General features: G+C 42.5%; 1 protein-coding gene across 1 annotated transcript in view; it reads right to left on the reverse strand.

Moving 5' to 3' along the window:
- Positions 1 to 7,001: 7,001 nt before the first annotated feature.
- The window catches only part of GAB3 (GRB2 associated binding protein 3), a 76,666-nt gene continuing 55,751 nt past the window's right edge, over positions 7,002 to 27,916 (reverse strand). The window contains exons 5-10 of the mRNA XM_065915438.1: positions 27,361 to 27,416; positions 26,651 to 26,870; positions 24,369 to 24,450; positions 22,853 to 22,955; positions 11,424 to 11,540; positions 7,002 to 10,175 (exon numbers count right to left, since the gene is read on the reverse strand). Coding sequence (XP_065771510.1) covers positions 10,059 to 10,175; positions 11,424 to 11,540; positions 22,853 to 22,955; positions 24,369 to 24,450; positions 26,651 to 26,870; positions 27,361 to 27,416 — 695 coding nt within the window. The 3' untranslated portion in view covers positions 7,002 to 10,058. The remainder of the gene's footprint in view (positions 10,176 to 11,423; positions 11,541 to 22,852; positions 22,956 to 24,368; positions 24,451 to 26,650; positions 26,871 to 27,360; positions 27,417 to 27,916) is intronic.

The raw sequence follows: 27,916 nt of genomic DNA on the forward strand, positions 1-27,916 counted from the left end.
GCCCATTTGATTTCACATTCCAGGATATCTGGCTCTAGGTGAGTGATCTGTTTATATGTTTATCTCATGTTTATCTGAGTCATGAAGATTTCTGTATACTGCTTCTGTGTATTCTTGCCACGCCTTCTTAGTATCTTTTGCTTCTGTTAGAACCATACCACTTCTTTCCTTTATTGTGCTCATCTTTGCATGAAATGTTTCCTTGGTATCTAATTTTCTTGAATAGATCTCTAGTCTTTCCCATTACACTGTTTTCTTCTATTTCTTAGCATTGATCAGTGAAGAAGGCTTTCTTATCTCTCCTTATTCTTTGGAACTCTGCATTCAAATAGGTTTAACTTTTCACCTTTCCTTTAGCTTGTCTTCTTTTCTCAATTAATTGTAAGGCCTCCTCAGACAACCATTTTGTCTTTTAGCATTTCTTTTTCTTAGGGATGGTCTTGATCACTGCATCCTGTACAATGTCACAAAACTCCATCCATAGTTCTTCAGGCACTCTATCAGATCTAATCCCTGAATCTATTTGTCACTTCCACTATACAATCATAAGGGATTTGATTTAGGTAATACCTGAATGGTCTAGTAGTTTCCCCTACTTTCTTCAATTTAAGTCTGAATTTGGCAATTAGAAGTTCATGATCTGAGCCACAGTCAGGCCCCAGTCTTGTTTTTGCTCACTGTATAGAGCTTCTCCATCTCTGGCTACAAAGAATATAATCAATTTGATTTTGGTATTGACCATCTATCGATGTCCATGTGTAGAGTCTTCTTTTGTGTTGTTGGACGAGGGTGTTTGCTATGACCAGTGTGTCCTCTTGGCAAAACTCTGTTAGCCTTTGCCCTGCTTCATTTTGTGCTCCAAAGCCAAATTTGCCTGTTACTCCAGGTATGTCTTCACTTCAGACTTTTGCATTCCATTCCCCTGTAAAGAAAAGGACACCCTTTTGGGTGTTAGTTCTAGAAGGTCTTGTAGGTTTTCATAGAACCATTCAACATCAGCTTCTTCAGCATTACTGCTTGGGGCATGGTTATGCCATTACTGCTCTTGGGCCTCTCTGTGACTTCTATCCAGACTCTTGTAGCTGGTAATCTGAAGGCCTCTTTGGCCAGTCTTTGTCTGTATCTCTGGCCGTTTAGGCACTTAGAGGGCTCCCGTGCCTGGGGTCTTTCTCTGTTGTTCGGCACATCAGTCACATAGAGGGTCCCCCTTGGCTGGGGTCCTACTCTGTAGTTCAGTGTGCCAGGCATTTGATGGGCCAGCTTATCTATTGTTCAGCTGTTGATACTAACATGTGGGGAGAGCGAGGCTATTGTGATGGCTCCACCCTGTACCTGGAACTCTGCAGTATCAACTTGCTTCCATGGCTGCTTGGCTTTCCTCCACAGGGCATTTCCCACCACAGTCTTCTCCCTCACATCCCTTTTATCCATCTATCTGCAGTCAACAGCAGCCCTCACCCTGAGATTGTTCCACAAACCCTAAATTCCAGCTTCCAGCCACTGCGCCTTCCAGGGGGCCTGTGTTCTTGTCAGGGCTATCTATGGCTGAAGCAAGGACTCTCTGATTCTCATTCCGTTTAGGCTGCCACACAGATCAGCTGTTTCACTCCTAGCCTTAAATGTCTCTCCTCTGACTCAGACAATTGCCCTGATGTGGGGATTGGACCCGTTTCTATTCCCCCACACCCTGAGTGCAGTTCTATTTCTACTAACACTCCTGTTTTTCCCACTAGTTCCTTCTTCCTCCCGAGTTTTGTGGAGTTCCATATATTCTTTCCTGTTGTTCATGTACTCCTGTCAGGTCTCAGCTGGTGTTCTGCATGCACTTTGTTTCTCAAGGTGTATTTCTGATGTATCCATGGAGAGAGATATACTCCATGTCCACCTACAGCTCCACCATATTGTTTTCCCGAGTTTTTTCATTTCTTGACAGTCTCTCCTGGCTAGACTGTAACCTCCATGGAGACCTTGAATGGTGTCCAACAAAAAATGTTCCTTGAGCTACCAAATAAATAAAACTATTATAGAAAAATGTAATAAAATATCCTTTTGAGCTAAGAGTGAGGAAGTACTTCCTACACATTGTTTTAAGCCCATAACAGATTAATATCAAGAATATACAAATATTTTTAATATCCTATGATCATCAAAAAGTTAAGTGCAATAGCAATTTGTGGAAATAGGCAAAGGATACAAATAGGCTAGTTATAGAAGAGAGAAACCCCAAAGGTCACAGGATACAATAGGAGTGGAGATGGGTGAATCCATAGCAGGGAGCATCCTGGTATGACTGACTCCAGTGAAGACTGCACATCCCTGAACTCCAGCATTTATGCTCCTGGGAAACTGTGACCAGTCCTCTCAGTGGGGTGTATGAGGGTGTCCTCATGGTGTTGCATGTGGAGGTGGGAGTCAGAGCCACCTAGGTGTCCCACTGACTCTCCTGCCTAATGTCAGACCCTCAGGTGGGTCTGCTTAATTCATGAGTTTCCACTTGTGGGATGAACAACAGCAGAAGTCAACACTCTAGACCCTTGCTTGGTACAGTTTGGGCTTTGTTCCCACATATCTGACCAGAGTGTCTGCACCAACTCTACATACCCATGTGACTCTGGATCTGCCCTGATGTGGTTTCTCTCCAGGAATGATGGCAGAAACCTATATCTGCTAAACTTACAACTGACTGTAACAACCTGCTCACAGCTCCTCTTTCGTACTACCTGCAGGAAGATTGGGACAGAGAGCTCATTTAGTCATCTGTAAGCAACTGCAAGGCTTTATTTCCCACTTGGTTTTTGTAAAGGATCCTTGGCCCAGCTCTGCCCTGCCCTATACTCAGAGAAGATGGCCTGCTCTCCTCCCCTCCTGTTGATTTCATTGATTTATTTTTGCATGTGTTGGGTCTTCCTTGCTGTGCCCAAGCTTTCTCTAGTTGTAGGGAGTGGGGTCTAAATTCTAGTTGCTGGGCACAGGCTTCTCATCGTGGTCACTTCTCTGATTGCAGAACATGGGCTGTAGATCACAGGCTCAGTAGGTGTGGGGCGTGGGCTCAGTCGCTCCGTGGCATGTTGGATCTTCTCAGACCAGGCATCAAAGCAATGTCTGTTGTATTGGCAGGTGAATTCTTGTCCACCGAACCCCCAAGGAAGTCCTCCACATGTTTTCTCTCACTCTGTCCTGAACTGTAACAACTATTCTAACCTCTGCTTTCTCCTGGATTAAACATATATGTGTATATGTGTGTGTGGGATCAATCGTGTCTGACTCTTTGTGACCCATGAACTGGAACCCACCAGGCTCCCAGTCCATGGGATTTTCCAGGCAAGAATACTGGAGTGGGTTCCCATTTCCTTCTCCAGGGGATCTTCCCCCACCCAGGGACTGAACCTGTGTCTGTTGTGTCTCCTGCCTTGGCAGTCGGATCCTTTACCACTAGCAGCACCTGTGTTTTGGAAGTCTGAAAGAAAGTGTGTGGCTTTATAAGCTGGACCACCTGAATCATTTCCCCTACAAGGAGTTCACTGACACCACCCACTCACGCCTGCAGTGTGTCCCTTACCTCTCCTTTCACACAGGTCCAGCTTAGTGTCTGCAGCCTTTGACACATCCCCCTTGCATGTGTTTCAACCTAAATATCAGCTGTATTACTGATGAAACTGATTGGGAAGAACATGGCTTGGGCAGCTGTTTTTGTTGTTCAGTTGCCCAGTCATGTCTGACTCTTTGCAACCCTGTGGACTGCAGCTTGCCAGGCCTCTCTGTCCCTCACCGTCCCCCAGAGTTTGCCCAAGCTCATGTTCATTGCATCTCTGATGCCATCCAGCCATCTCATCCTCTGACATCCTCTTCTCCTTGTGCCCTCAGACTTTCCCAGCACCAGGGACTCTGCCAGTTGTTGACAATTTTTTCATTTCTTTGGTTAATGATTCAGTGGAATTCATGTATATAATTCTTTCCATTAATGGTTATTTCCTGAAAGTATTAATATATTCCAAAAGTTAGAAATATTGACCTAAATGTTTATTTCTCTATTTCTTTTTAAAGACTCTGGAACACAGGGAATTCCCTGGTGGTCCAGTGGTCAGGACTCCAGGCTTCCACTGCAGGAGGCACGGCTTTGGTCCCATGTCAGGGAACTAACATCCTACAGGCCGTGAGATGCAGCAAAACAAAAGATAGAGAGGAAACAGAGTCTCTTAAAAAAAAAAGATTCTTGATCATACGTTCTCTCAAAAAATATTCCTGCTTCCCAATTGCTGGATTCCCAACATCCTTGCCCAACACATATTGGCTTGGTTTTGTACTAAAATAAAAAACTTAGTTTGCTAAATTCACTGATTAGTTCTTGTCAATATTTTGTAGATTCCATATGATTATCTGCATAAACAATTATGTTGTCTGTGGATACTTTTACTTTTTCCTTTCCAATTGAGATGCCTTTTATCCATTGATTTCTCTCCTCATAAAGGTTTGGATATTTCTGATTCTGGGCATATTCTTTTCCTTGGGTTCTAGGTATATTTTTCCCTAGGTATATTCTGCAACTTTAAAAAATGTAATGTTGTTTACTTACTTAGAAACACTTTGATCCTGTTGAGTCTTGCATTAAGGTTTGATTGGTGGGAGTTTGAGACAAGATCCCTCTGAGTCCTCTATATGATGTCACCTGAATGAAGAGTTTCTGCTATGGCTCCAGCAGACTCTGCCCACATGCAGGGTTCTCTCCTCCCTCTGCCGCCCTCTCTTCTCTGGTCCACTGCCTGCCAGCTCCAATAGCCTGTGCTCTGCAACCCCCCCTCAACACCCAGGGGGACAGCTGGACATGGCCTGGGCAGTCTGTGTAGATAGCAAGCTGGGGCAGCTGCACAGCTCGTCTATTCCATGTCTCGGCTCCCAGAGATCACTGCTGATCCTCCCTGGCCTGATGCCCAGTTTTTTCACAGCCTGAGCTTCATATATTTTGGCCTGTTTTAAGGGGATCTTTGAAGCCAGTGGCAGGGGAGACCCGGTCCTGCTCCTCCATATGGGTGAACAGAGTCTGCCATGACAGAACCAGGAGAGCTCTGCCACCGTGGGCTGGAGGGAGGCAGGTGCTGCTGCTGGGGATGGTGGCAATGATCCTGGGGGTGACGGTGATGGACTTATCTCACCTGCCAGCACCCAGCAGCTCTAGTGGCTACAGCGATCCTTCCTTTCAAAATGTAAGCCAGATATGTCTCCCCTGTTCAGTTCCTTCACTGGCTTTATTCTCACTCAGAGTATAAGCCAGATGACCTTATAATGCCCAGAAAGGTCCCACATTCTCATCTGTGAACCCCCATTGCCTCTGTACCTCCTCTGCTATGCTCACTCTTGCTCACCCCATGCCAACCACACTGGCCTCTAGGCTGCACCTTCAACATTCCAGGTTTTCTTAGGAATTAGTGCTTTTGCATAGTCTGTTCTCCCTGCCTTGACTACCCTCTCAAGTATAGCTCCTGGCCACCTTCCTCATCTCTGAGTCTGCTCAGGTCTCATATTCTCACCCGACTTCCTCCTGCAGCCACCCTCCCCACAGCCTGGTGGGCAACCAATCCTCTTCATGCTGTTCTTTCCCACACCACTCATCACCTTCTATAATACAGTATAATTTACAAATTTGTTTTACTTCCTGCCTCTTCCCAATAGAGATAATCACTATTCTGACTTCTATCACCATAGAGTATGAAAATGAGTTAAAACTCATGTTGAAGACGAAAGAAATGGAAATATTTAAAATTTCAGGACAGATATAAAACAATTATGTATTGTTCTTTTGTGTGAAAGTAAACAGAGGCTAAAGCTCATTCAAATAAGAGGTTTTGACCATGAAACACACCATGAGAACACAGTGCTGGACAGAAGCCAAATGGAGGGACACATCCCATGGATTGCCCTGCCTTCTCCAGGGAGGTCTCCCAGGAAGTGATGTCCGTGTGTGGTGCCAGAGTGGGATTGGGTTCACGATCAACCTTGTGGAGTTCCAGTGAGCAGCAGCCTTGATTGGAAAAGCCATCCTGTCCCTTCGGCCCTCCAGTGCCCCATCTGCCGTCAGTGAGGTGCCCATGTGGGAGGGGTCTCTGTCTCAGCTCTGCTCTCTCCCATCGGACTCCCTGCTCCAGGCTGCGCAGTGCCACTCTTTCTCAGAAAATAAAAACTAAATTTATAAAAACAAATGGCACAATTAAAATAAAGAAATAATAATTAATGCAATTTAAGATCAAAGAAAATAAAGTAGAAACTGGAAACTTAGGGAGGTTCCTGGTGGAGTAAGCGGGCCAGAGCTCAAGGGGCCTGGGGCTCAGAGACCTTCATGTTAGGTTTCCTGGCCCGTGCTTCTCAGGTTAGCCATTTGCAGTAAGCTGCCTTGTCCTTGACCAGGGAGGGTGAGAACGTTCACGTGGCTTCTCCTCCTTTCTCTCAGCACCAGGAATCCACTTGGTTGTAGGTTCTATGCCTTTGGCCTGGTTCCCCCAAACCCAAGTCCCGGCTACTCTGGTTGTCTCTGCCTTACATCATGGCGTAGAGACACTGCTGACCCAGCACCCAGGGCAACTGGGAGCATCAACCATGGGGAGAAGAGAGGTGAGGGCACAACAGACCCCTGCTGTGGGGAGGCAGGCTGGGTGCTGTTGCCTTTTAGCATCAGTTCCGAAGGTCACCTTATCTGTGGTATCTGGCAGGGTCACTGATTTTACTGTCAACTACAGAAGCTAGTTTCTGACCTCAAAAAAGACATGGTTTGGCTGACTAGAAGCAGTGCCTGTTCCAGCCACCTGCTGAACTGCTTGCAGCAAAGTAACATGGATGTGGGGTATTCCATGTGAGTCAGGTTAGGCCTGTTGTACTTGATAACAGCAGGAAAGTCTGTTTTCAACACTCAGCCTTCAAAATGTGTTCTGAGTTTTAATCAGAGGTCATTACTTAAAACAAATAAGAGAATGCTTAGGTCATGATTCTTCCTTATAACTTTTATTAATGCCAGAAATGAAATAGTAAAAACAGTGAATTTTTAAAAATCAGCATGATTGCAGATACAAACGTGGTTTGAACAGGAGCCAAGCATGAGGTCTTGAGAGGGGAAAGCCAGGCCTGAAGGGTGCCTTCAGTCTCCCGCGGCACCTAAAAGCCACAATTCAGCTGCTGTTTACTGCATGAAGTGGCCTGGACAGTCAGTCCCCAGGGTCACTCGATGCCCTTGGAGCTGGGCTGTGTGCTGGGCCTCAAGTTCCTCCTCCCCATGGAAAGTTTAACTCATAACATCCTGGGCTTGTGGACTTAGGGAGTTGCAGGCATGAAAACCTTCAGCCCCCCTTTTGGCATGACACAACCCCTGACCTGAAGGTATTTCCTAATGAAATGAGACGGAAGGAAATGAAGCAAAAAGGAACTACAGAAAACAATGGAGGATTAATTGATGCCTTTTCCCCTTTATGTTGACGCCCAAATTTTCTAGAAAGGTGTACTATGCACAGTGCACAGACATGCCATGTGCACTTGTGTTGGAATGGTGTCAGAGATTATTTCTTTTTTAAAAGAAAATCCCTCCGAGCCTATCAGAACCATAGCTCTTTATTACATGTGGATTATCTCTGCCAGAAAACAAGATCTGGCTAGCATCCATTGTTGTGATTTATGGTGCCTTTCTCAGGAGCATATGCTGCAGTCAGCTCAAAAACTACCTGTATTTTGGGTCCATGAATTGTTATGTTTTTGTGTAGCCATCCATTAGCAGTTTTATCAAAGCAAGACATAAACGCATACACCCTGAAAATGAGGGTGAAGTGATATTTGTAAAACCCCAAATCACTTCCAAAAAAGTCACACCACTCAAGTGTCTATTGCTTAGTGCAGTAAACATGTCCCTGAAAATGTTTTGTAGAAAAATATTTCTTTTTTGGTCAATTGGATGACATTTCACTGCTGACATAATTTCAGCTGCATTTACTTTTCCAATCTATCTTCAATGTGGTTAGGTTCTAGATTCTCAGACGTACAAATTTTTCTGCACTGGCCTTTGTCAGGCAGTGATCTAAACACAGGTGGCCCACACATGAGGAAGCCACCATCTATGGGAACTAGCTGTCTGTACCCCTGGATTCTTGCCTGAGGCTCTGTGACTCTTTGCAAGTCACACACGAAGAAGGCAGCTCCTTAACAGGCTCTGGCTGAGAAGCAGGCCATGGGGTCCAGGAGCCCTCTTGTGGCTCCATCCAGACTTACTAAATACTCAACTTAATTAAAGAACTTGGCAATTTCCCCCATCTTGCTCTGGGAAGAAAATGATGTCACGAGATCCTATCATTTTGAACATTAAAATTACTTCTTTTATGATCTGAAAAAACAAATTTTTGCACTTACGTTTGGAGCAGATTGAAACCCTGTAGCAAAGCCTACAACTGCCCTGACCAATGCTGACTGTCATAGACCTGCCTGCCTACTTCCTCCACCTCATGTGTATGACACAGTGGCAGGACAGGATAACAGTCTCTATTTATTACCCAGTTGTTCAAATTTGTCTTCCAGCTGCAGATGCTCAGAACAATCAGGAAGGGCATTAAGTAAAACCCTGTGCTCAATTGAGCCTTTTTTCTGTACCTCTCCTTGGAACCCCAGTGTCTCATAAAGGAAGGGGTGACAAGGTGCCCTCGTTGCACAGTGGGAACATTTGCCCTCTCAGGACCTAGTCACCACTAAAGCAGAAGGGGAAAGTTAGGCAAGATCCCTGATACTGGAGCTGGCTGGGTTTGTTTTTTTCCAATCATAACTATCACTTGAAAGCTTAAGTCCAGCACAGGATGACCAGGGATAGTCTTCCCCAGGGTGGCTCACAGGAAATGCACTGCCAAGGGGACCACGTGAACCAAAATGGACTTCATACTGATTTTCAGGAGGTATCTCTGATGGTAACTGCTGATTATGTTCGAGTGCCCTGTTTTAACACCACACGAAGAAACCCTGGTTTGACATGCATACCTTTCAATTATAAAAAGCACCTGCTCAAAATTCTATGAAAAGGAGAGGGGACAATGAGCCATCCCATGTTTGCATGTATTTACCACTGGTCTCCAAAGTTACCCTGATTGAGGCAGCAAGAGACTGCAGAAGAAGCCTGACTGGCTCTCTTGGCATGATTCATCTTGGGCAAAGTGTTCCCTCCTTCAGTTCTTAGCATCTTTTCCCTCAAAGCTGGAGCAATGATCTCTGCCAAGACTAACTTCTGAGATCTTTTAGGGGAAGAGATGAGATGATGAATGTGAAAGAACACTGGGAAAAGGCCAACAGCAACGGGACACCAAGCCATGGGTGGCTGCTTAAGCACGATGTTCTTAGAGCCACCAGTGTCATGTGATCTGCTCATCGTGGAGCCTGGGACTCAATGCCCCATCCATCACTTGTGTTGTCTTTCTTTGGAAGATAGAAATACTTGTCTCCTGGATTTTTAGGAGTAAGGAGTACATATTCTGTCACCATCCCTAGGCTTGGTCTCTTGCACTGTGTCTTCCGGTGGGGGCAAGACGGTGTCCAGGTGCATGTCTCCTAGGATAATTTATTATTCCAATGGAAGCACAGGAGAGAGATCAAAAGTTCAAGCGTTGGAAGCAAATGATGTCATCTTTTGGGCAGTGATACCAGCTCTAATGTGCACTTCAAATGCTCCATTGGAGATGTTTAACCCAACTTCCGTTTCGATTGTTCCCACCCTGCCCAAATGGAGTTTTCTACATCCCAGTTCATGGCTGTGGAATCCTCTCTCTCTGCTGCTCATGACTGTGGAGCCAACACCACATTGGTCTGAGGCTCAGCAGAGGTACATGTGACTGTGACCAGAAATGCTGTGATTGGTGGTCGGGGCAGGGGCTGGCCCCCCTGAGAGGAGACCACTTCCTGCTCCTCCCCAGTCAGTGTGTACAAATGGGTCCTCTCTCCAAGAGGGTCTCCGTCAAGACTCTCTGCATCTTGACCTGTGTTGAGCATCAGTGGGCTTCCAGCGGAAAAACTCAAAGCGAGCCCCGCCTCCCACCAGCAGCCCAACCCTGTCACGCTTTGGACTGCCTCTCATCCGTCCATTCCTGCTTTGTGCTCTGAAGAGCCTGTGTCTTCTGCTCATCCACTTGGACATAGTCCACTCTCTGATCCTCTGAAAGGAGAATTTTCTGAAGGAGGAGAACAAAAAGGTTTTCGTTACACCTCATCGATAAAATTCAGCACGTCCCTGGTGGATTACAGGTTCACGCGTTTGCTGTCCCTTCCTCCTGGGCCGTCATATGCAGAAATGTTACACTCTGTGTGTGTGTGTGTGTGTGTGTGTGTGTGTGTGTGTGTGTGAATCTCTCCTCAACCCTACTCCCTCCAACTTGGCTCTCGCCATCTAACTCGCCTTGACCAGTATACTGTGAGCAGAGGTGACACCCTGCAATCCTGCCATCTCTCTTTTTCCTCTGCCAAGACAGTGGCCCCTGAATTGACAATGACCTGAGACACCAAGGCCATGGCTGTGATGGACTGTCCTGTAGGCAACAACTGAGAAGCCTTCGTGGTCGAAAGCCATGGAGTTCTGGGGACTCTCTTCACTGTTTGAATTTACCAGTCTCATCCTGCTGACCAGCTTTTCTGAAGTGTCATTGTAGGTTTTGGGAATGAAATGAAAGGTAAAGGAGAAGTCCCTTCAGCAAAAGGGAAGGGAAGTCTCCCAAACACCTTTCTCCACAAACACAAAATGAAATCATATCCTGTTCAGCAAGTTGATTTTCTCATCAAACAATACATTGTTAGCACAGTTTAGACTATGACCATCCTTTGCTCAAAAATATTTAGCTTTTGTCCACTGTTTGCCAGTCATTCATGTCATGTGCAGTGAGTGACAATGGTCAATGGCTAGGGTCTGTTACATGTATTAACTCATTTAATCCTCACAACAGGCTTCAACATAGCTATTATTTCTAATCCCCACTTTACAGACAAGAATACTACGTCAAAACTGCCACCTGCCGCTTAAGGCCCTTTATAGAGGGGTTCTGATTGCAACTGAGAGTTTCTGTCCCCAGTGCCTAGAGTTGAGACAAACAAGGCTATCCCTTCTTCCTTCAGCAGACCCTTCCTGTGCCTGGTCTACCATTTACCCCACCCTCATCTCTGCCACACATTTACCAACAAACTCTATGGTCCAAGTTTTGAAGAGCATGAACACTACATACATTTATACATAGACATTCAAGAACACACCCCAGAGGGAAAAACACCACAATTTCTGGGAGACTGAATTAGAGCTGATTTTAAGATTCTTCACAGTACATGTCTTTATGTTTAAGACTCTGCAAAAAGAACACACATGGTGGAATCATCAAAACAAAACCAAACAGAAATGAAATCTCCTGGGAATTCTGATACAGAGTACTTCCTACCTGCTGTACAGGGGCTGGTGACGCTGAGTTGAAGTCCAAGGCTAAATAATCCAGGCTGAATTTCCTCGTCCATGTCACAGCTCCACTGCTCAAGGAGTTGGTTGCTCTGCGCTCCTCCTAGAAACCAATGTCCCAGGATTCAGGTTAACAGTTTCTGGCTGGGCTGCCCAAGGGAAGGCAGCTGAGCATGTCTCTACTTGAGCAGCTGCCCGCAGAAAGTGGATGAGTCCTGTGCAGCTTGGCCTGCACATCACAAGGAGAGCTTGCAAATACAATATGGCCAATTTGGCCTTCACATGAAGCCCTGCCTTTATTCACCATGGAAATGATTGGCCAAAATCTCCCCCAAGAAGAATTTGTTTGATGTATCTGACAGGCTCATGATGCCTGAGAGATTAAATCCTGCAAAGATCAGTCATACTTATGAAAGCTCTAGTAAAGGCATCCCAAGTGCATTTGAAGATACTTTACACAATACAGTGATAACATGTGTGCAACACACACCTATGGCCCTACCAGTCAGCTTCAGAGGTAGAATATACCACTGTTACACGACACATGACACACGTGGAGGAGGACCTGCCCCCTTCTACTGCAGCCTTCTCGTCTACAATGGGATGAGCACAATCTCAAATTTAGTGTTTATCACTTCTTTTCTTTTTAAATATGATTTTATGAGTGTGTGAGTGTCCTTAAGTGACATACTGTTTTGTTTTGCATGTTTTGAACTTTGATCAACAGAACCATATTGAGTGCATTTTTGGTGACTTCTATTTTCACTCCATTTATACATACTTCACATCCATCCGTGTAAATGCACTAGCCCTAGTTCATTTGTTTTCATTATCATAGATGGTTCCATTGCATGATTTATTTAACTGTTCCACCAACAATGGTCATCTGGGTTGCTTCCAGTTTGGAGGCTCTTACCAGCATGCACCCAGGGATGTGGGCACCTTCAACTTGACTACCACCCACTTGATCTGAGGGAAAACATATCCTCTTGTGGTTTGATTTTCCATGCCCCTGATAATATAATCAACTGGCCATCCTTTCATCTACTTGACTCATTTATTTTTCTCTTCTATGAATTATCTGTTTAGATTAGGTTTGGTTTTGGAAATTTTTATACTGAAGTGTTTGTATATTTCTGATTTTTCTCAGTACTTCCTCACATACCTAGGAGAGTGATAATTTGTTGGTAGTGTGTGTTGCTAATAGTCCATCACATTTTATAGCTGGTTTCTCTTTCTTTGTATGGCATTTTTAAATGAAGAATTGTTCTCACTTTTAATGTAATATATCAACATTTTTCTGAGTAGCTTGCTCTTGTATTTTATTTAAAGAATTTTTCCTATGCTTGAGGTCCTAGTTTGTTTTCCCACACTTTCTCCTAAGTTATTAAGTTTTGTCCTGGGCTCCCCTGGTGGCTCCTTTACATTTAAGTAATAACCTAGCCTGACCTAATAGTAACATATGCTGGTGAAATAAATATACAATTAATTCTCTTCTCTTTTGTGTGTACCCCATCTGGGAACCCGTCTTTCTCAGTAGTGCAGCCTCTATTCATATACCACTTCCATCTGGATGATCATCTGTATCCTTTATTGTCTCTTTTTATAATAAACTAGTAAATGGCCATGCTTCCCTGAGTTCTGTGAGCTGCCCTAGCAAAGTAATCAAACCAAAGAAAGGGGATGTGGGAACCTCCAATTTGTAGCCTGTCAGGCAGAAGCACAGATAACAACCTGGGCTTGTGACTGGCATCTGAAATTGAAGGGAGTGGGCAGTCTTGTTAAGACTGAACCCATAACCTGTGGAATCTGATGCTGTCTCTGGGTAAAAAGTGTCAGAATCGAGTTGAATTCTCAGACACCTTGCTGGTGTCTGGGAAATGCTTGGTGTTAGTGTGAACCCACTCCAATCAACACCCACGCGTTGGAACTGGCTCCAGAAACCCAAAAGAGTGGTCTTTCTGGCTGGTTTCTTTCATTCAGTATATTGTTTTCAAGGTCCATCCTTGTCATTTCATGGATCTGATTTCATTGTGTGGCTGCTTATATAGCATTGCACCATGTATCCATGCTACATTTTATTTACCCATTCATCATTTGGTGAATATTTGGGTTGCTTTCATTTCTTGGCTGTTATGAAAAATGCTGCTATGAACGTTCATGTACAAGATGTGGTTGGACTTACTCTTTATTAGGATTTTTTAACCTGCATGAATGAGTGAGGTTGGTATATAATTTTCTATTCATGTCAGTGCTATTTGTTTTGGTATCAAGTTATTTTAGTTTTATAAATAAACTACTTATTTTAGACAGTTTAATTTAGACAGGATAATATGTCTTCTTTTTGCCATTCCTGAAGCAGTTTATATAAGATGGCAGTGATCTCTTCCTTTTGATAGAAAGTGTCTGTAAAGTTTTCAGGGCTTTGTGACCTTTTGTAGTAAAAATCTCCCTACATATTCAGTTTCTCTAATGGTTGTATAACCATTTGTGTTTTCTATTTCTACTTGAGTCAGTTTGTAATAATATTTCTCTGAGACTTTGCCTATTTTCACTAAAGTTTTCATATTCACTACTTTGATGTTGTTCATAATATTCCCACATCTTTATCTCTGATGTATTTGCAGCTATTGCATCCTTTGCATTCCTAATATGTTTATATCCACTGCTTTTTCTTGATTGATTATGTTCAAGTTTAATCTTTCAAAAGAACAAATCAGGTCTGTGCTGATTCTCTCTAATTTTGTTCATTTTTTAAATTTCTGTTCTCACTTTTATTCATTTTCCTTTAATGGGGTTTATTTATTTATTTTATTTTTATGAAAATTTTCTAATAATCAGTCAAACTGAAGAAAATATGATATGAACACCCATATACCTGCCATCAACATCTACCACTAACGTTTGATGCAATAAACTGCTTGTGAGATTTTGGACTGAGGATTGTGAGAAACTGCCATTATGCCTTTCCATATTGATTCTCTATGTTTTTCCTTATCATCTTCTGATCATCATCTTCTGAAACTCTGGCTGTTTTAGTCTCTCTAACCTGACTGATTAGTGAATTCACAACTATATTCCAGTTCACTAAACTACTCTTTAGATTCAGCCTGTTTACCTTCACCCATTGAACTTCTAATTTCATCCTTATTTTTATGTCTAGCAGTTCTTAATGGTCTTTTTTAATCCACCTGGTCATTTTAAAATAGTACCTTGTTACTCAGTCCAACTTGCAACCCTTCATCTTATTTTTTAAGTATATAAAACTTATTTATACTTAAGATCTAATATTTTCAATAATGACTTACTTCTAGACTTGATTTTATTGTTTGTAGTTCCTATTGATTCTAGGGGTTTGCAGTCTCTCAGTATTTTTAGCTTAAGAGATACCCTTTCTTTTCTTGGCAGTTGAGTTTTGGATTTAAAGAATACATTTAGCAGGACTTCCCTGGTGGTCCAGTGGCTAAGACTCTGTGCTCCCAATGCAGGAGAGGCCTGGGTTTGATCCATAGCCAAGGAATGAAATCCCACATATCACATCTAGGAGTTTACATGTAGCAACTAAAGATCATATATTTTGCAACTAAGACCAACTAAGACCAACTGCAACTAAGTGCAGTCAAATAAATAGAAATAAATGTATAAAAATATATTCTCTACTATTTTAAGATTATCTTATATGGTGGTGATGTGTACCTTGGTACTTTCATGGTACCTTGCCTACTAAAGTGCTGCATCAAATTTTTAAAAAGTAGAACAAATGTAGTTCCACTTCCAGCAATGTTAGATTAAATAATTTGACTACCTTCCTGAAGAGAACAGCATTTCTTTGTTTTATTTTTCCCAATTTTGGTAGACTTTAACTAATTTTTCTAAAATTTTTATAGGAATAGAAAGGACCATAAAATAGCCAAAGAAGTCTTGAGGAGGATAAACAAAGCAGGAGGGCTTCCTTTCCTAGATATTGAGACCTGTCAAGCTACCATAACTAGCAAAGTGTGGTATTGCCCAATGATAGACATATAGACCAACAAAACAGAATCAAGAGTCCATAAAAAAGCATACATATATGGATATGGCAAAGAAGGCACTGCAGAATGGTTGTAAATGATAATAACTTTAAATAATCAAACTTATTAAATTAGAGAAACATGGGGGAGAAATAAAACTTGACTTTTACCTCAAATCACATGCAAAAGTTAAATCCAGGTAAATGTGACCTAAATGTGAAAGGTAAAACTATAGAACTTATAGCAAATAACCAAAATTCACCCAAGATTACATAACTCATGTCAATGGTCCTCTAAGTATTACAGAAATTGAATTCACCCAGATAGTTTCACTGGTGAATTATACCAAAAAAGTTAAAGAATAAATAACACTGCTGCTGCTGCTGCTAAGTTGTTTCAGTCATGTCCGACTCTGTGCGACCACATAGATGGCAGCCCACCAGGCTCCCCCGTCCCTGGGAGTCTCCAGGCGAGAACACTGGAGTGGACTGCCATTTCCTTCTCCAATGCATGAAAGTGAAAAGTGAAAGTGAAGTTGCTCAGTCATGTCCGACTCTTAGTGACCCCATGGACTGCAGCCTACCAGGCTCCTCTGTCCATGGGATTTTCCAGGCAAGAGTACTGGAGTGGGGTGCCATTGTCTTGTCTGATAAATAACACTAATTCTATTCAATCTGCTCCAGAACGTAGAACACTTCCAGAGGAGACTAGCATTACCTTGATTATAAAATCAGAGAGATCAACAACTAATATCAACATAGACACAAAATCCTCAACAAAATGTTAGTGAATCAAATCCAGCAATATATAAAAATAACAATATACCATGACCAAACGAGGTTTATTCAGTGAATAAGAGGATGGTTCAATAAAGATAAATCAGTCTAATCTACACTATAACAGTCTGAAGAAGAAAACTAACTGATCAGATCAATGAATGTGGAAAAGTATAAAATTCAACATCCATTCATGGTTTAAAAAAAACTGTCAGCAAACTAGGAATTTTTGTTGTTGTTTAGTTGCTAAGTCGTGTCCAACTCTTTAAGACCCCATAGGCTGTAGCCTGCCAGGCTTCTCTGTCCATGGTATCTCCCAGGCAAGAATACTAGAGTGGGTTGCCACTTCCTTCTCCACGAGATCTTCTAGATCCAGGGATACAACCCACATTTCCTGCATTCCAGGCAGATTCTTTGCCATCTGAGCCGCTAGGGAAGCCCTTAAAACTAGGAATAGAAGAGACCTTACTTAATGTGATAAAAAATGTCTGTAAAATACCTTCAGCTAACATCAGATTTAATAGTGAAAGACTTAATGCTTTCCCCCAAGATGGAAACAAAGAGTTTCATCTCACCACATCTATTCAACATTGCACTGAAGTGTTAGCCTGGCAAGGCAAGCAAAAGAATGTAAGAACACACAGATTGGAAAGAAAGAAACAAAGCACTGTATTCACAGATGAGATGATCATGTACATTGAAAGCCCCAAGGAATCTTAAGAAAATTCAAAATGCCTAATAAGTGAATTTAGCAAGGTTGCAGGATACAACACTAACACACAGAAGAAAATCAATCATATTTCTATATACCACCAATGGAAGCTGAAATTACAAAAATGCCATCTAGGACTTTCCTGGTAGTACAGTGGATAAGAATCCACCTGCCAGACAAATGGATAAGGAAGCTGTGGTACCTATACACCATGGAATATTACTCAGCCATTATAAAGAATTCATTTGAATCAGTTCTAATGAGATGGATGAAACTGGAGCCCATTATACAGAGTGAAGTAAGCCAGAAAGATAAAGACCATTACAGCATACTAACGCATATATATATGGAATTTAGAAAGATGGTAATGATAACCCTATGTGCAAAACAGAAAAAGAGACACAGATGTACAGAACAGACTTTTGAACTATGTGGGAGAAGGCGAGGGTGGGATATTTCAAGAGAACAGCATAGAAACATGTATATTATCAAGGGTGAAACAGATCACCAGCCCAGGTTGGATGCATGAGACAAGTGCTCGGGCCTGGTGCACTGGGAAGACCCAGAGGGATCGGGTAGAGAGGGAAGTGGGAGGGGGGATAGGGATGGGGAATACATGTAAATCCATGGCTGATTCATGTCAATGTATGACAAAAACCACTACAATACTGTAAAGTAATTAGCTTCCAACTAATTAAAAAAAAAAAAAAAGAATCCACCTGCCAATGCAGGAGACATAGGTTCAATTCTTGGTCTGGGAAGATTCCACATGCCACAGGGCAACTAAAGCCCATGTGCCAAAACTACTGAACCCGTGCTCTAGAGACCATAAGCCACAACTACTGAGCCCACGTACTGCAACTACTGAAGCCCATGCACCTAGAGCCTGTGCTCCCCAACAAGAGAAGCCACTGCAACAAGCAGTCCACACACTGCAACTAGAGAAATCCCACATGCAGCAACAAAGACTCAGTACAGTCAAAATATAAATTAATTAATTTAAAAAACACAAAAAAAACATTTACAATAGCTCCAAAAATAAAACACTTAGGTAAAGGTATAATAAAATACACGTAAGATCTATATGTTATAAATCACAAAATTCTGAGGAAAAAAAAATAAGACATCTGAATAAACAGAGAGATGTATCACATACAAACTGAAAGATTCAGCATAATAAAGATGCTGATTCTCCCCAAATTTATTCATAGATTTAGCAAAATTTCAATCAAAAAATCTCATCAGGATATTTTTGTAGGTAAAGAAAATTTCATTCAAAATCTTATATATGGATAGACAAAGGAAGTAAAATAACAGAATTTTAAAAAAAGAATGAGGTTGAAGGAAATATACTTCCCATTAGTAAACTGAATTCAACAATACATTACAAAGACCATACATCATGATCAAGTGGGATTTATCTGGGGAACACAAGGATGGTTCGATATCTGATATACCACATTAACTAACTGAGGAAAAAAAAACTATATGATCATCTTAATAGAGGCAGAAAAAGCATTTTACAAAATTCAACACTAATTTATGATACAAACTCTTAACAAAGTGAGTACCGAATGAATATATCTTAACATAATAGAAGCCATGTATAACAAGCCTGTAGCTAACATCATACTCAACACTGAAAATCTGAAAACTTTTCCACTAAGATTAGGAACAAGACAAGGATATCTACTCTTGTCACTTTTACTCAACGTAGTATTGGAAGTCCTAGTCCCAGCAATCAGATAAATATATATATAAACAAAAAAATTAAAACTGGAAAGGAAAGAGTAAAACTGTCACTGTTTGCAGATGACATAATACTATATATAGAAAATCTTAATCATACTATCAAAAAACCATTAGAACTCATCAATGAATATAAGCAAGCTGTAAGATGCAAAATTAACATACAGATCTGTTGCAGTTCTATACATTAACAAGAAACTGTCTTAAAAGAAATTAAGAAAGCAATGCCATTTACAATTTCATCCAAAATAATAAGATATTTAGGAATAAATCTAATTAAAGAGATTCACAAACCATACTCAGGAAACTATAAGACCCTGATGAAAGAAACTGAAGATGAGATAAACAGATGGAAAGATATCCTGTGCTCATGGATTGGAAGAATTAATATTGTAAAAATGTCCACACTCCTCAAGGCATTCTATATATTCAATGCAATTCCTATCAAAATACCAATAGCATTTTTCACAGAACTGGAACAAAAACACTAAAATTTGTATGGAACCATAAAGGACCCAGAATACACAAAAACATCTTGAGAAAGAGAAACAAGAACAAACCTGGAAGAATCACACTCTCTGACTTCAAACTATAATACAGAGTTACAATAATCAAAGTAGCATGGTACTGGCACAAAAACAGACACATAGATCAATGGAACAGAATAAAGAAAAATAAACTCATATTTATATGGTCAATTAATCTATGTAAAAGGAGGCAAGAATATACTACCAGGGGGAAAACAGCTTCTTCAATAAATGGTGTTGTGAAAACAGGACAGTTCCATTCAGTTCAGTAGCTGTGTTGTGTTCGACTCCTTGAGACCCCATAGACTGAAGCACGCCAGGCTTCCCTGTCCATCACCAACTCCCAGAGCTTGCTCAAACACATGTCCATCGAGTCAGTGATGCCATTCAACCATCTGGGCAGCTACGTGCAAAAGAATCAAACTGGAATATTTTCTCACACCATATATAAAAACGAAACCAAAATGGATGAAAGACAAATGTAAGATCTGAAACCATAAAACGCCAAGAAGAAAACACACAGACTAACTCTTTGACATGGGTCTTAAAAATATTTTTTGGTTATGTTTCCTCAGGCAAGGGAAACAAACAAATACACACACAAAAAGGAACCACATCAAACTAAAAAGCTTTTGCATAGCAAAGGAAACTATGAATAAAACAAAAAGGCAGCCTACTGAATGGGAGAAGATATTTTCAAGTGATACATCTAATAAGAGGTTCATGTCCAAAATATACAAATAACACATACAACTCAGCATCAAAACAAAACAAAAACAAAATAAGCTGATTAAAAAATAGAGGACATGAATAGACATTTTCCCAAAGACATACAGGTTTCTAACAGACAGATGAAATGATGCTCAACCTTACTAATCATCAAGGAAATGCAAATCAAAACCACAATAAAACATCACCTCACACATGTTAGAATGAAAGTGTGTCTGACTCTTTGCAACCCCATGGAATTCTCTAGGCCAGAATACTGGAGTGGGCAGCCCTTCCCTTCTCCAGGGGATCTTCCCAACCCAGGGATTGAACCCAGGTATCCTGCACTACAGACGGATTCTTTACCAGCTGAGCCACCAGGGAAGCCCAGGAATACTGGAGTGGGTAGCCTATCCCTTCTCCAGTAGATCTTCCTGACCCAGGAGTCAAACCAGAGTCTCCTGCATTGCAGGTGGATTCTTTACCAACTGAGCTATCAGGGAATCCCTGCTAGAATGGCTATGTTAGAATGTCAGAATGACTAAGATGATAGAATGGCTATCATCAAAAAGAACACAAATAACAAATGTTGGTGAGGGTGTGGAGAAAAGAGAACCTTTGTACACTATCCATGGAAATGTAAATTGGTACATCCACTGTGGAAAACAATATGGAGGTTCCTCAAAAATTAAAAATATGATTCACCAATTTCACTTCTGAGTATTTGCCCCCAATACAAAAACACTAATTCAAAAAGATATATGCAGTCCCATGTTCATTGCAGCACTATTTACAATAGCCAAAATATGGAAGCAATTTCAGTGTCCAACAATAGATGAATGGATAAAGATGTTTTATATATATATATATATATATATGTGTGTGTGTGTGAAACTTATATATCTATATAAAACATATATATGTGAAACACATATATAACATATATATATATGCACATATACACATGTACATACATATACATGCACAATGGAATATTACCCAGCAAAAGGAAGAAATGTTGCCATTATGACACCATGGGTGGATCTAGAGGGCGTTATAATGAAATAAGTCAGACAGAGAAAGACATATACCATATGATCTCACATAGATGTGAAATCAAAAAATAAACACAAACAGACTCAAAGACCCAGAGGACAAATGAGTGGTTGCCAGAAGGGAGGCAGATGAGGGGTAGGTGGAATAGGTGAAGGAGATTTGAAGGTATACACCTCCATTATATAGTAAGTAATCCATGGGAATGTAATCTACAACACAAGCAACAGGATCAACAATATTGTAGTACCTTGTAGAGGTCCATATGGTTACTATACTTATCATGGGGATCACTTCATTCATGTATGCAAATGTCAGTTATTATGTAGTACATCCGAGACTAATATAATGCTGTGTATCAACTACATTTCATTAGAAAATAAAGTCACTAAAGAGGAATACAGGACTTTTATAAAACAAAACTTCTTTTTCAGACTCTAGCCTAAATTTTTACAGTCAGGTAAGAACTTGTCCTTAAAGAGAAGAAATTATGCATATGATTATGTACAAAATCAAAATTGAATTATATTAGTTCAGTCTACCAAATGGGTTGTTTTTTGGAACAAGTGAAATATTGTAAATCAATGGCATTTGAAAATATTGTATTACTGCAGTTAAAACACACAGTGGAAAGAGATGGGATAGTCTTTAAACACATTTCTGTGATGAGTTCCTCAGAGTTACCTTCCTTCAGCCAGCTTTCTGGGCTCTTAAGCTACTGAGTCATATCGCTTAATAATGTACAGAGACAGTAATCAACCAATGATTATAAATAGACAAGAAACCAATCCTGAACAATGTTGTTAACGAGACACTGGGCATTCTCACAACATGAAAGATCAGAAATAACTGCTAGTGTCTGGAATGACTTGGCATTTGCTTCCATGCGGTTATAGATTCACTTCCCTTTTCTGTTCTCTGGAGACAAAGCACAGCTGGTCAGTATCTTTTATAAGAGTGTTTTCTTCTAGAAGTTTCCCAAGGGCCATTACTAAGTGTGAAAAATATTGGCAATACCACAGCAAACTGAATATGAGTCACTTTCCACCTGCATATGATTAAGGGGACTCACAGCACAGTCCATTAAATAGAGGCAAAATGCAGCACTTAATTGCTGCTTCACTGGACATGACTGTTTTGAGAACTTTAAATGCCTATTACTGTCATGCATAGGAAGGCAGGCAAAGTTGTCTGCTCAAAAGCATATAGTCACAGTGCCTTGAACATTGTCTAAATTTCACAGTTCAAAAAGAAATTCTCTCAAGAGTTCCCTAGATTTTAAGCTCACAGAATGGTGAGAGTTCTGCCTAAAGGGCCTGATACTTGCCAGAGGTACTAAAAGGCCCTCTTTGTCCTCAGTAACCCACTGGCAACAGAATCAAAGTAAAGAGAATGGAAGGGAAACAGAGGGCAAGAAGGAAATACCAGGACTCTAGAACCATAGATGGCTAATCAGAGGATAAACATGCCAGGTCTTTGTTAACTCACGTTTACAGAAAGGCTCCACAAGAAATCTCCAGAAACTAATACCCACCCATGAGCTGGGACACGAGGCCACCCTCCCAACAGGACTCTTAGTGATGCATCTTTGGTAAAGGTGCAGAGGAAGTCAGAGTAGGGCTACCAGGGGGTTTGGTGGAAGGGAGCATCCAGTGTCAGAGTTTTCCCAGCTAAATGGTACAAGGAGCTGAATGCTGCAGGAAAGAAAACCAAATTCATGTCAATTTGTTCCCAGTCTGGAAAACATGGTAACCTGGCATTACAATTAAGTAATAGTTTTAAGATTTCATGGCACTTTCTGAGCAATATGTTTCCTTTACAGTGAACCCATAAGAATATAGACTGGGTGAATAAGAAAAATGTGAAAAATAGAGGATTACCATTTGGATGTAGCTTTTTTCCTCTTCTCTGGAAACAGAATTGGCAAAAAATCTTGCAGAATTAATACCATTTCTTTCTGGAGATAGAAAACTGGTTCGATTGCTAGGAACAAAAATATAGATGAGGTCAAAGCAGTGTCTTACAGCTGGTCTGAAAGCCAGCCAAGAACTGACACAGCCCCTGTGAGGTTTCACCCTCCCCTTCCAGATGCAACTTCCTTCCGGCCAAAGCAACTCCTGAAGTGACAGAGACTACCCCGCAACTCCAGTCCCACTATGGGGAAGATGGCTCCCACTTCTCAAAGGTTATTCTTTTTGCAGGCCCTCCATGTGCCACAGCTCATGAGCTTTCTAGAAAGAGACCAATGCATCATATCACTGAGAGAAAAGCAAAACAGAAATGCTCCTTTGAGGCTCTCATTTCATTCCTCTGAGAAGATGAGACCAAGACCACAAATCCACTTTCATCCTACTCCCAAGTCAGAAGCTGAGGCTCTGCATTCCTGTCTGGAATGTGGCCCATTACAGTCATCATGTGCTGTGGTATTTAGGGTGAACCAGCAGTAATCTGCCTGCAGTGCGGGAGGCCTGGGTTCAATCCTTGAGTCGGGAAGATCCCCTGGAGGTGGGCAAAGAACCCACTTCAGTATTCATGCCTAGAGAATCCCATGGACAGAGGAGCCTGGTGGGCCACTGTTGCAATGAGTTGGACATGACTGAGCATTTAAAACAGCGGTAAAGAACCCGCCTGCAGTGCAGGAGCCGCAAGAGTCATGGGTTCCATCCCTGAGTTGGGAAGATCCTCTGGAGAAGGAAATGGCAATGCAGTCCAGTATTCTTGCCTGGAGAATCCTATAGACAGAGGAACCAAGTGGGCTATAGTTCCATGGGATCACATAGAGTTGGCCACGACTGAGTGACTAAACCAGCAAGAAACTACCAGGCCAAGCTCAGGACTCTGAAACTCCAGCTTCTACAAGGAGAGATGAGAGAGTGCAGACACATTTGAGGGCTCGTTTACCGAGAGAACTCCCTTCACAAAGTTGAGCTTTTAGAAGCCATGCCAGCAGTGCCAGCCCTGCTCAGCAGGCCAGAGCTGCATCCACTGTAGCTGGGGCAAAACAATTCCCTCTCCCAACAAATGTGAATTGGAGGTTGAAAAAGAACCTCTCTCTGTTGGTACTAGAAATTGTAGCAGGTAAATACAGATCTACAGGATGGCTACTTTAGGCTGTGAGGATTGTGCAACAGAAAAAAAGAGTTCTTGAAAGAAAGAGGAATGAGCAAATGTGAAGAGAGAAGCACACATTAGAGACAGTTCCCAGCAATACTCTCATTCTTGATTCCATTGCACTGGGAGAATCAGTTATTGTCATTCCTTGGTGACCTACAAAACACTTCCGGTTCAGGATAATAAAATCTTATTCCTCCCTTGTCTTAAGCTCTTTCACCACAGAGGTCTGACTAAGGCTGAGAGGGCGCCAGATGAGGCCCCTGGGAGCAATCAAAGACTCACCAAGGCGCAGTATGGGTCCTGGTTAGACACGTGTGCTCCCGGATCGTGGAGAGGTTTTTCAGGTCCAGGGTGGGTGGTCGTGCTACAAGATAACACAGAACATCCAATATAAGTTCTCAGGGTTTCAAGGCCAGAATCTTCAGACTGTAAAACTATGACAATTCCACTCACTGAGCACATCAAGCCCACATTTACTCACAAGCAGCGCTAATGATGCGTGCCCATTTTGCTGTCCTACTGTTTCCTGCCTCAGCAGAAGCAGAGGGGACAAGTAGTGAGCCAGTGGTCACATCAGCAGCTGGGGTTATATCCCATCACTACACATTTATTGAGAACTCATCGTAAGACAGGCCTGGTTCTGGGTGTCAGATGAAGGAAGGTCTGATCTCATGCCACTCTGTTGCCCGTCTCACCTTTGACCCCTCTCATCACAGACACAGGTGATCACCCAAGTTCTAATCATCCCCTCCTCTCCAGGCCACTGTCTACTTTGTGGTCCTTCTGTGTAGAACAATCTTCCCCATGTCTCTGCTTGGTTATAGTCATCTTCACATCTCAGCTCAACATCCCCTGCTCACAAAGGCCTTCATAGGCTCTCATGAGTTCATGTGCTTACTGTTCATGGCACCAACCTGTCTGTGATGACGCCAACACTACTGAGTTAGGCCTAGACTGACTGCACTCTGGGAGGACAGGGTTTTTTTCCTGGTTTGTTCACTGCAGTAGCCTTTGCATCTAAAGAAGCACCTAGTGCCTGACCCTCACCCCACCTCAGCAATCCACCTTGCTGAGTCGGTCATGCACATATTCCCCTATCACTGCCTTGACCAGCTTGTTTTTCTAGCTCTTTCCTCCACACCGGTAGATAGTGTTTAACTCCTTCCATATTACCAGTGGCATTCCTGCTGTTCAGTCAGCTGAGCAGCCACGTGTGTCAGAATCACCCCCTCCTGGCCCAGATGTTCACCTTCCCAGCCACCCAGTGAATCCCCGACCCTGTGTCTGTCCAAAATCTCTGCACCTTCCTCCATCACCAGGTCTTTCAGACTGGTGATGTATGTAATGCATTGAAATTAAATCAAATCTTAAAATTCACTTCGTCAGTTGCACTAGCCACATTTCACATGTTTAACAGCCCCACTTTCTTCATTACAGAAACTTCTGTTGCACAGGATTACTACAGAAAAGTAATCAAGCAAAACAATAAGATATACCTCAAAGTTACAGGTGCCTGTGAAATGGTTTCTCACCAGAATGAATTGTTATTTCCTCTAAACCTCATGAGACAGGGCCTATTCTCCTATTTAGTACCTATTGCATAATTCTTCTTCCAGGTGGTTTTGACATATCTTTCTCCCCCTCAACCTGGGGAACCCTGCTTGTTTCATCATCTCTGTCTCCCCCTAGTGCTAGGCAAACACACAGGAAATGGGATTTGACTCAAAGCAAAGAGGGCAAGGCTGGAGCAGAGCAGGCATAAGCGAGATGCTTAGTTACAGCTCTGAGAGTGGCCACGTGAAGTAGTAGTTTTTCCAAAGAGCAAAGATGGGTGGCGGTGGAGCCAATGGAGTGTCAGGAGTCATGGTCGCGGTACCAAGTATTTCCTCAGAATCACCCAGCCCTACTGGGCAGGCAACGGTGAGTGAGAATGAAGTTAGCAAGTTACTCTGACCTACTTTTGCTCGAACCCTCTTTGCCTTCCTCCCTGCCTGTTCCTGCCACTCAGCAGATGGGAGGAACTGCCTGGAGCTCTGTGCCCACCAGGAGCCACACTTGTCACCTCCACATCCTCCATGTTCTCCCTGCCCACAAAGATACATCTGCAGCTGGGCACACACAGGGCACTGAACCATGGGGCCTGTGACCGGGTCTGCATTAAGGAATCTGTCAAAGGGCATTCTTGGCTGCCTTACATAATGGGGCGAGTATGACTACATTTAAGTGCTGTTTAAACAAAGAGAGACCAAGGGGCTTCCATTCACACCCACCTCACTCGTTTCTGGGACTTTGTTAGGGAAGCAGCCAAAGATGAGCCCGCTGGAGTGGATTTGGCTTTGGAGACCACATTTGCCATGACTGCAAGTCTCCAGGTTCCTGTTACCCTGATGATCTGGAGCAACAGTGCTCCCCATCCCTTCACACTGGATCCCAGCCACGTCTTTCTCCCAGGCCCCTGGGGTGGTGGGTTTCTGTAGTGCTTCCTTCGCAGAGGGGCTTAGGAGGGAAGCTTTTCCACACGGTTATCACACCTTGCTCCCCCATCCCACACAGGAGTGGCTTACTCTTCCTCTGAGGCTTGAGATCTCTGTTCACAGGGGGAGGCTCCAGGTCTAAAGGGAGCTCAGGCAAAGGGCTGGAGATGCTCCCTGAATTCATTGGGATGTAATCGTCAGAGCTGTCATGGGGTCCGAGAGCAAAGGCAGCAGTCTGGGGACTCATGGGCACGTAGCTGTCCTCAGTGCTGGTGGAAGTCGGCGGGGACATTGGGAAGAACCTGCATGGCTGCAAGGGAATGAAAACCAGTTGGAAAGCACAGAATAGCATGGAAACTGCTTCCAGTGGGCACAACTTGGCTGCATGTGGGATTTCAGTTGCAAATTATCTAGGAATAACTCTGAACTTCCTTAGGAAAGTCAGACAGCCTCTAACTCAAGCTCTGCCTCTGGACTTATCATGGGAGGTAGGTGATGACTCGCCTAGGACTCAGCTGGAAGACAGAGGTCAATGAAATGTATGTAAATACTTTAAGAATCATGGGATGACTTCAATAGCTACCTCAGGTCTGAGATGTTTGTAGACCATTAGAACCGGTAAGGCCCTTATAGAGCATGAAGTCCAGTAGTTCCCAGATAAGTTCAAGCTTTAATGGGAGACTGGAAGGGTCCTTGGAGATTCAGAGTGCTGAATCTCAAAAGATATCAAGGGAACATATACAGGGTAGACTATGTTTTGGTAAAAATTAAGGCTTAAAAAACTCAAGTACCAAACTTACCAAATTTAAACTTAGCCTCTTGTCTCGGTGTCTTAAAGACTGGCCTTCGACATCTGCTGCAAGAAACAAACCAGGTGGTGAAAACAAAGGGCACCAGTTGAAACTAAGCTCAGGGCCCTGTGCTCAGCTCCAGAGGGAGAGAGGCTTGCTACTCAGTCTAGCTGGTCAGCCAGAACATTCCCCCGCAGGTGGAAAGCTGACCAGATTTTGAAGAGGTTTCTGTATGATGCTTCAGTTCTGTGAATCGGGGGGAGTCATGGGAAGCAATTAAGAAATGCTTGCGGCATTTGTCACATGAATTTTCTGCACTTAGAAATGGCAGAAACAGCTGGAGGTTTGAGGAGAGGAGAGGAGGCATGAAATAGCCCTTGCAAAGAACAGGAGAATGGGGTGAACAAAGGAGCTATAGCCTTGCAGAGCGTCAACACGAATTGGTGACTATGAATTTCTACAGAGTCAGCACCTCAGCACAGATCTGAAGAGAGAGGAGAGCTGGATGAATCTAAGATTAGACATTTCTGAGGTAGATGTGACCCATATAGAGTGTGATGTAAAA

The sequence above is a fragment of the Muntiacus reevesi genome, chromosome X (genome assembly GCF_963930625.1).
Source record: "Muntiacus reevesi chromosome X, mMunRee1.1, whole genome shotgun sequence".
Lineage (NCBI taxonomy): Eukaryota > Metazoa > Chordata > Mammalia > Artiodactyla > Cervidae > Muntiacus > Muntiacus reevesi.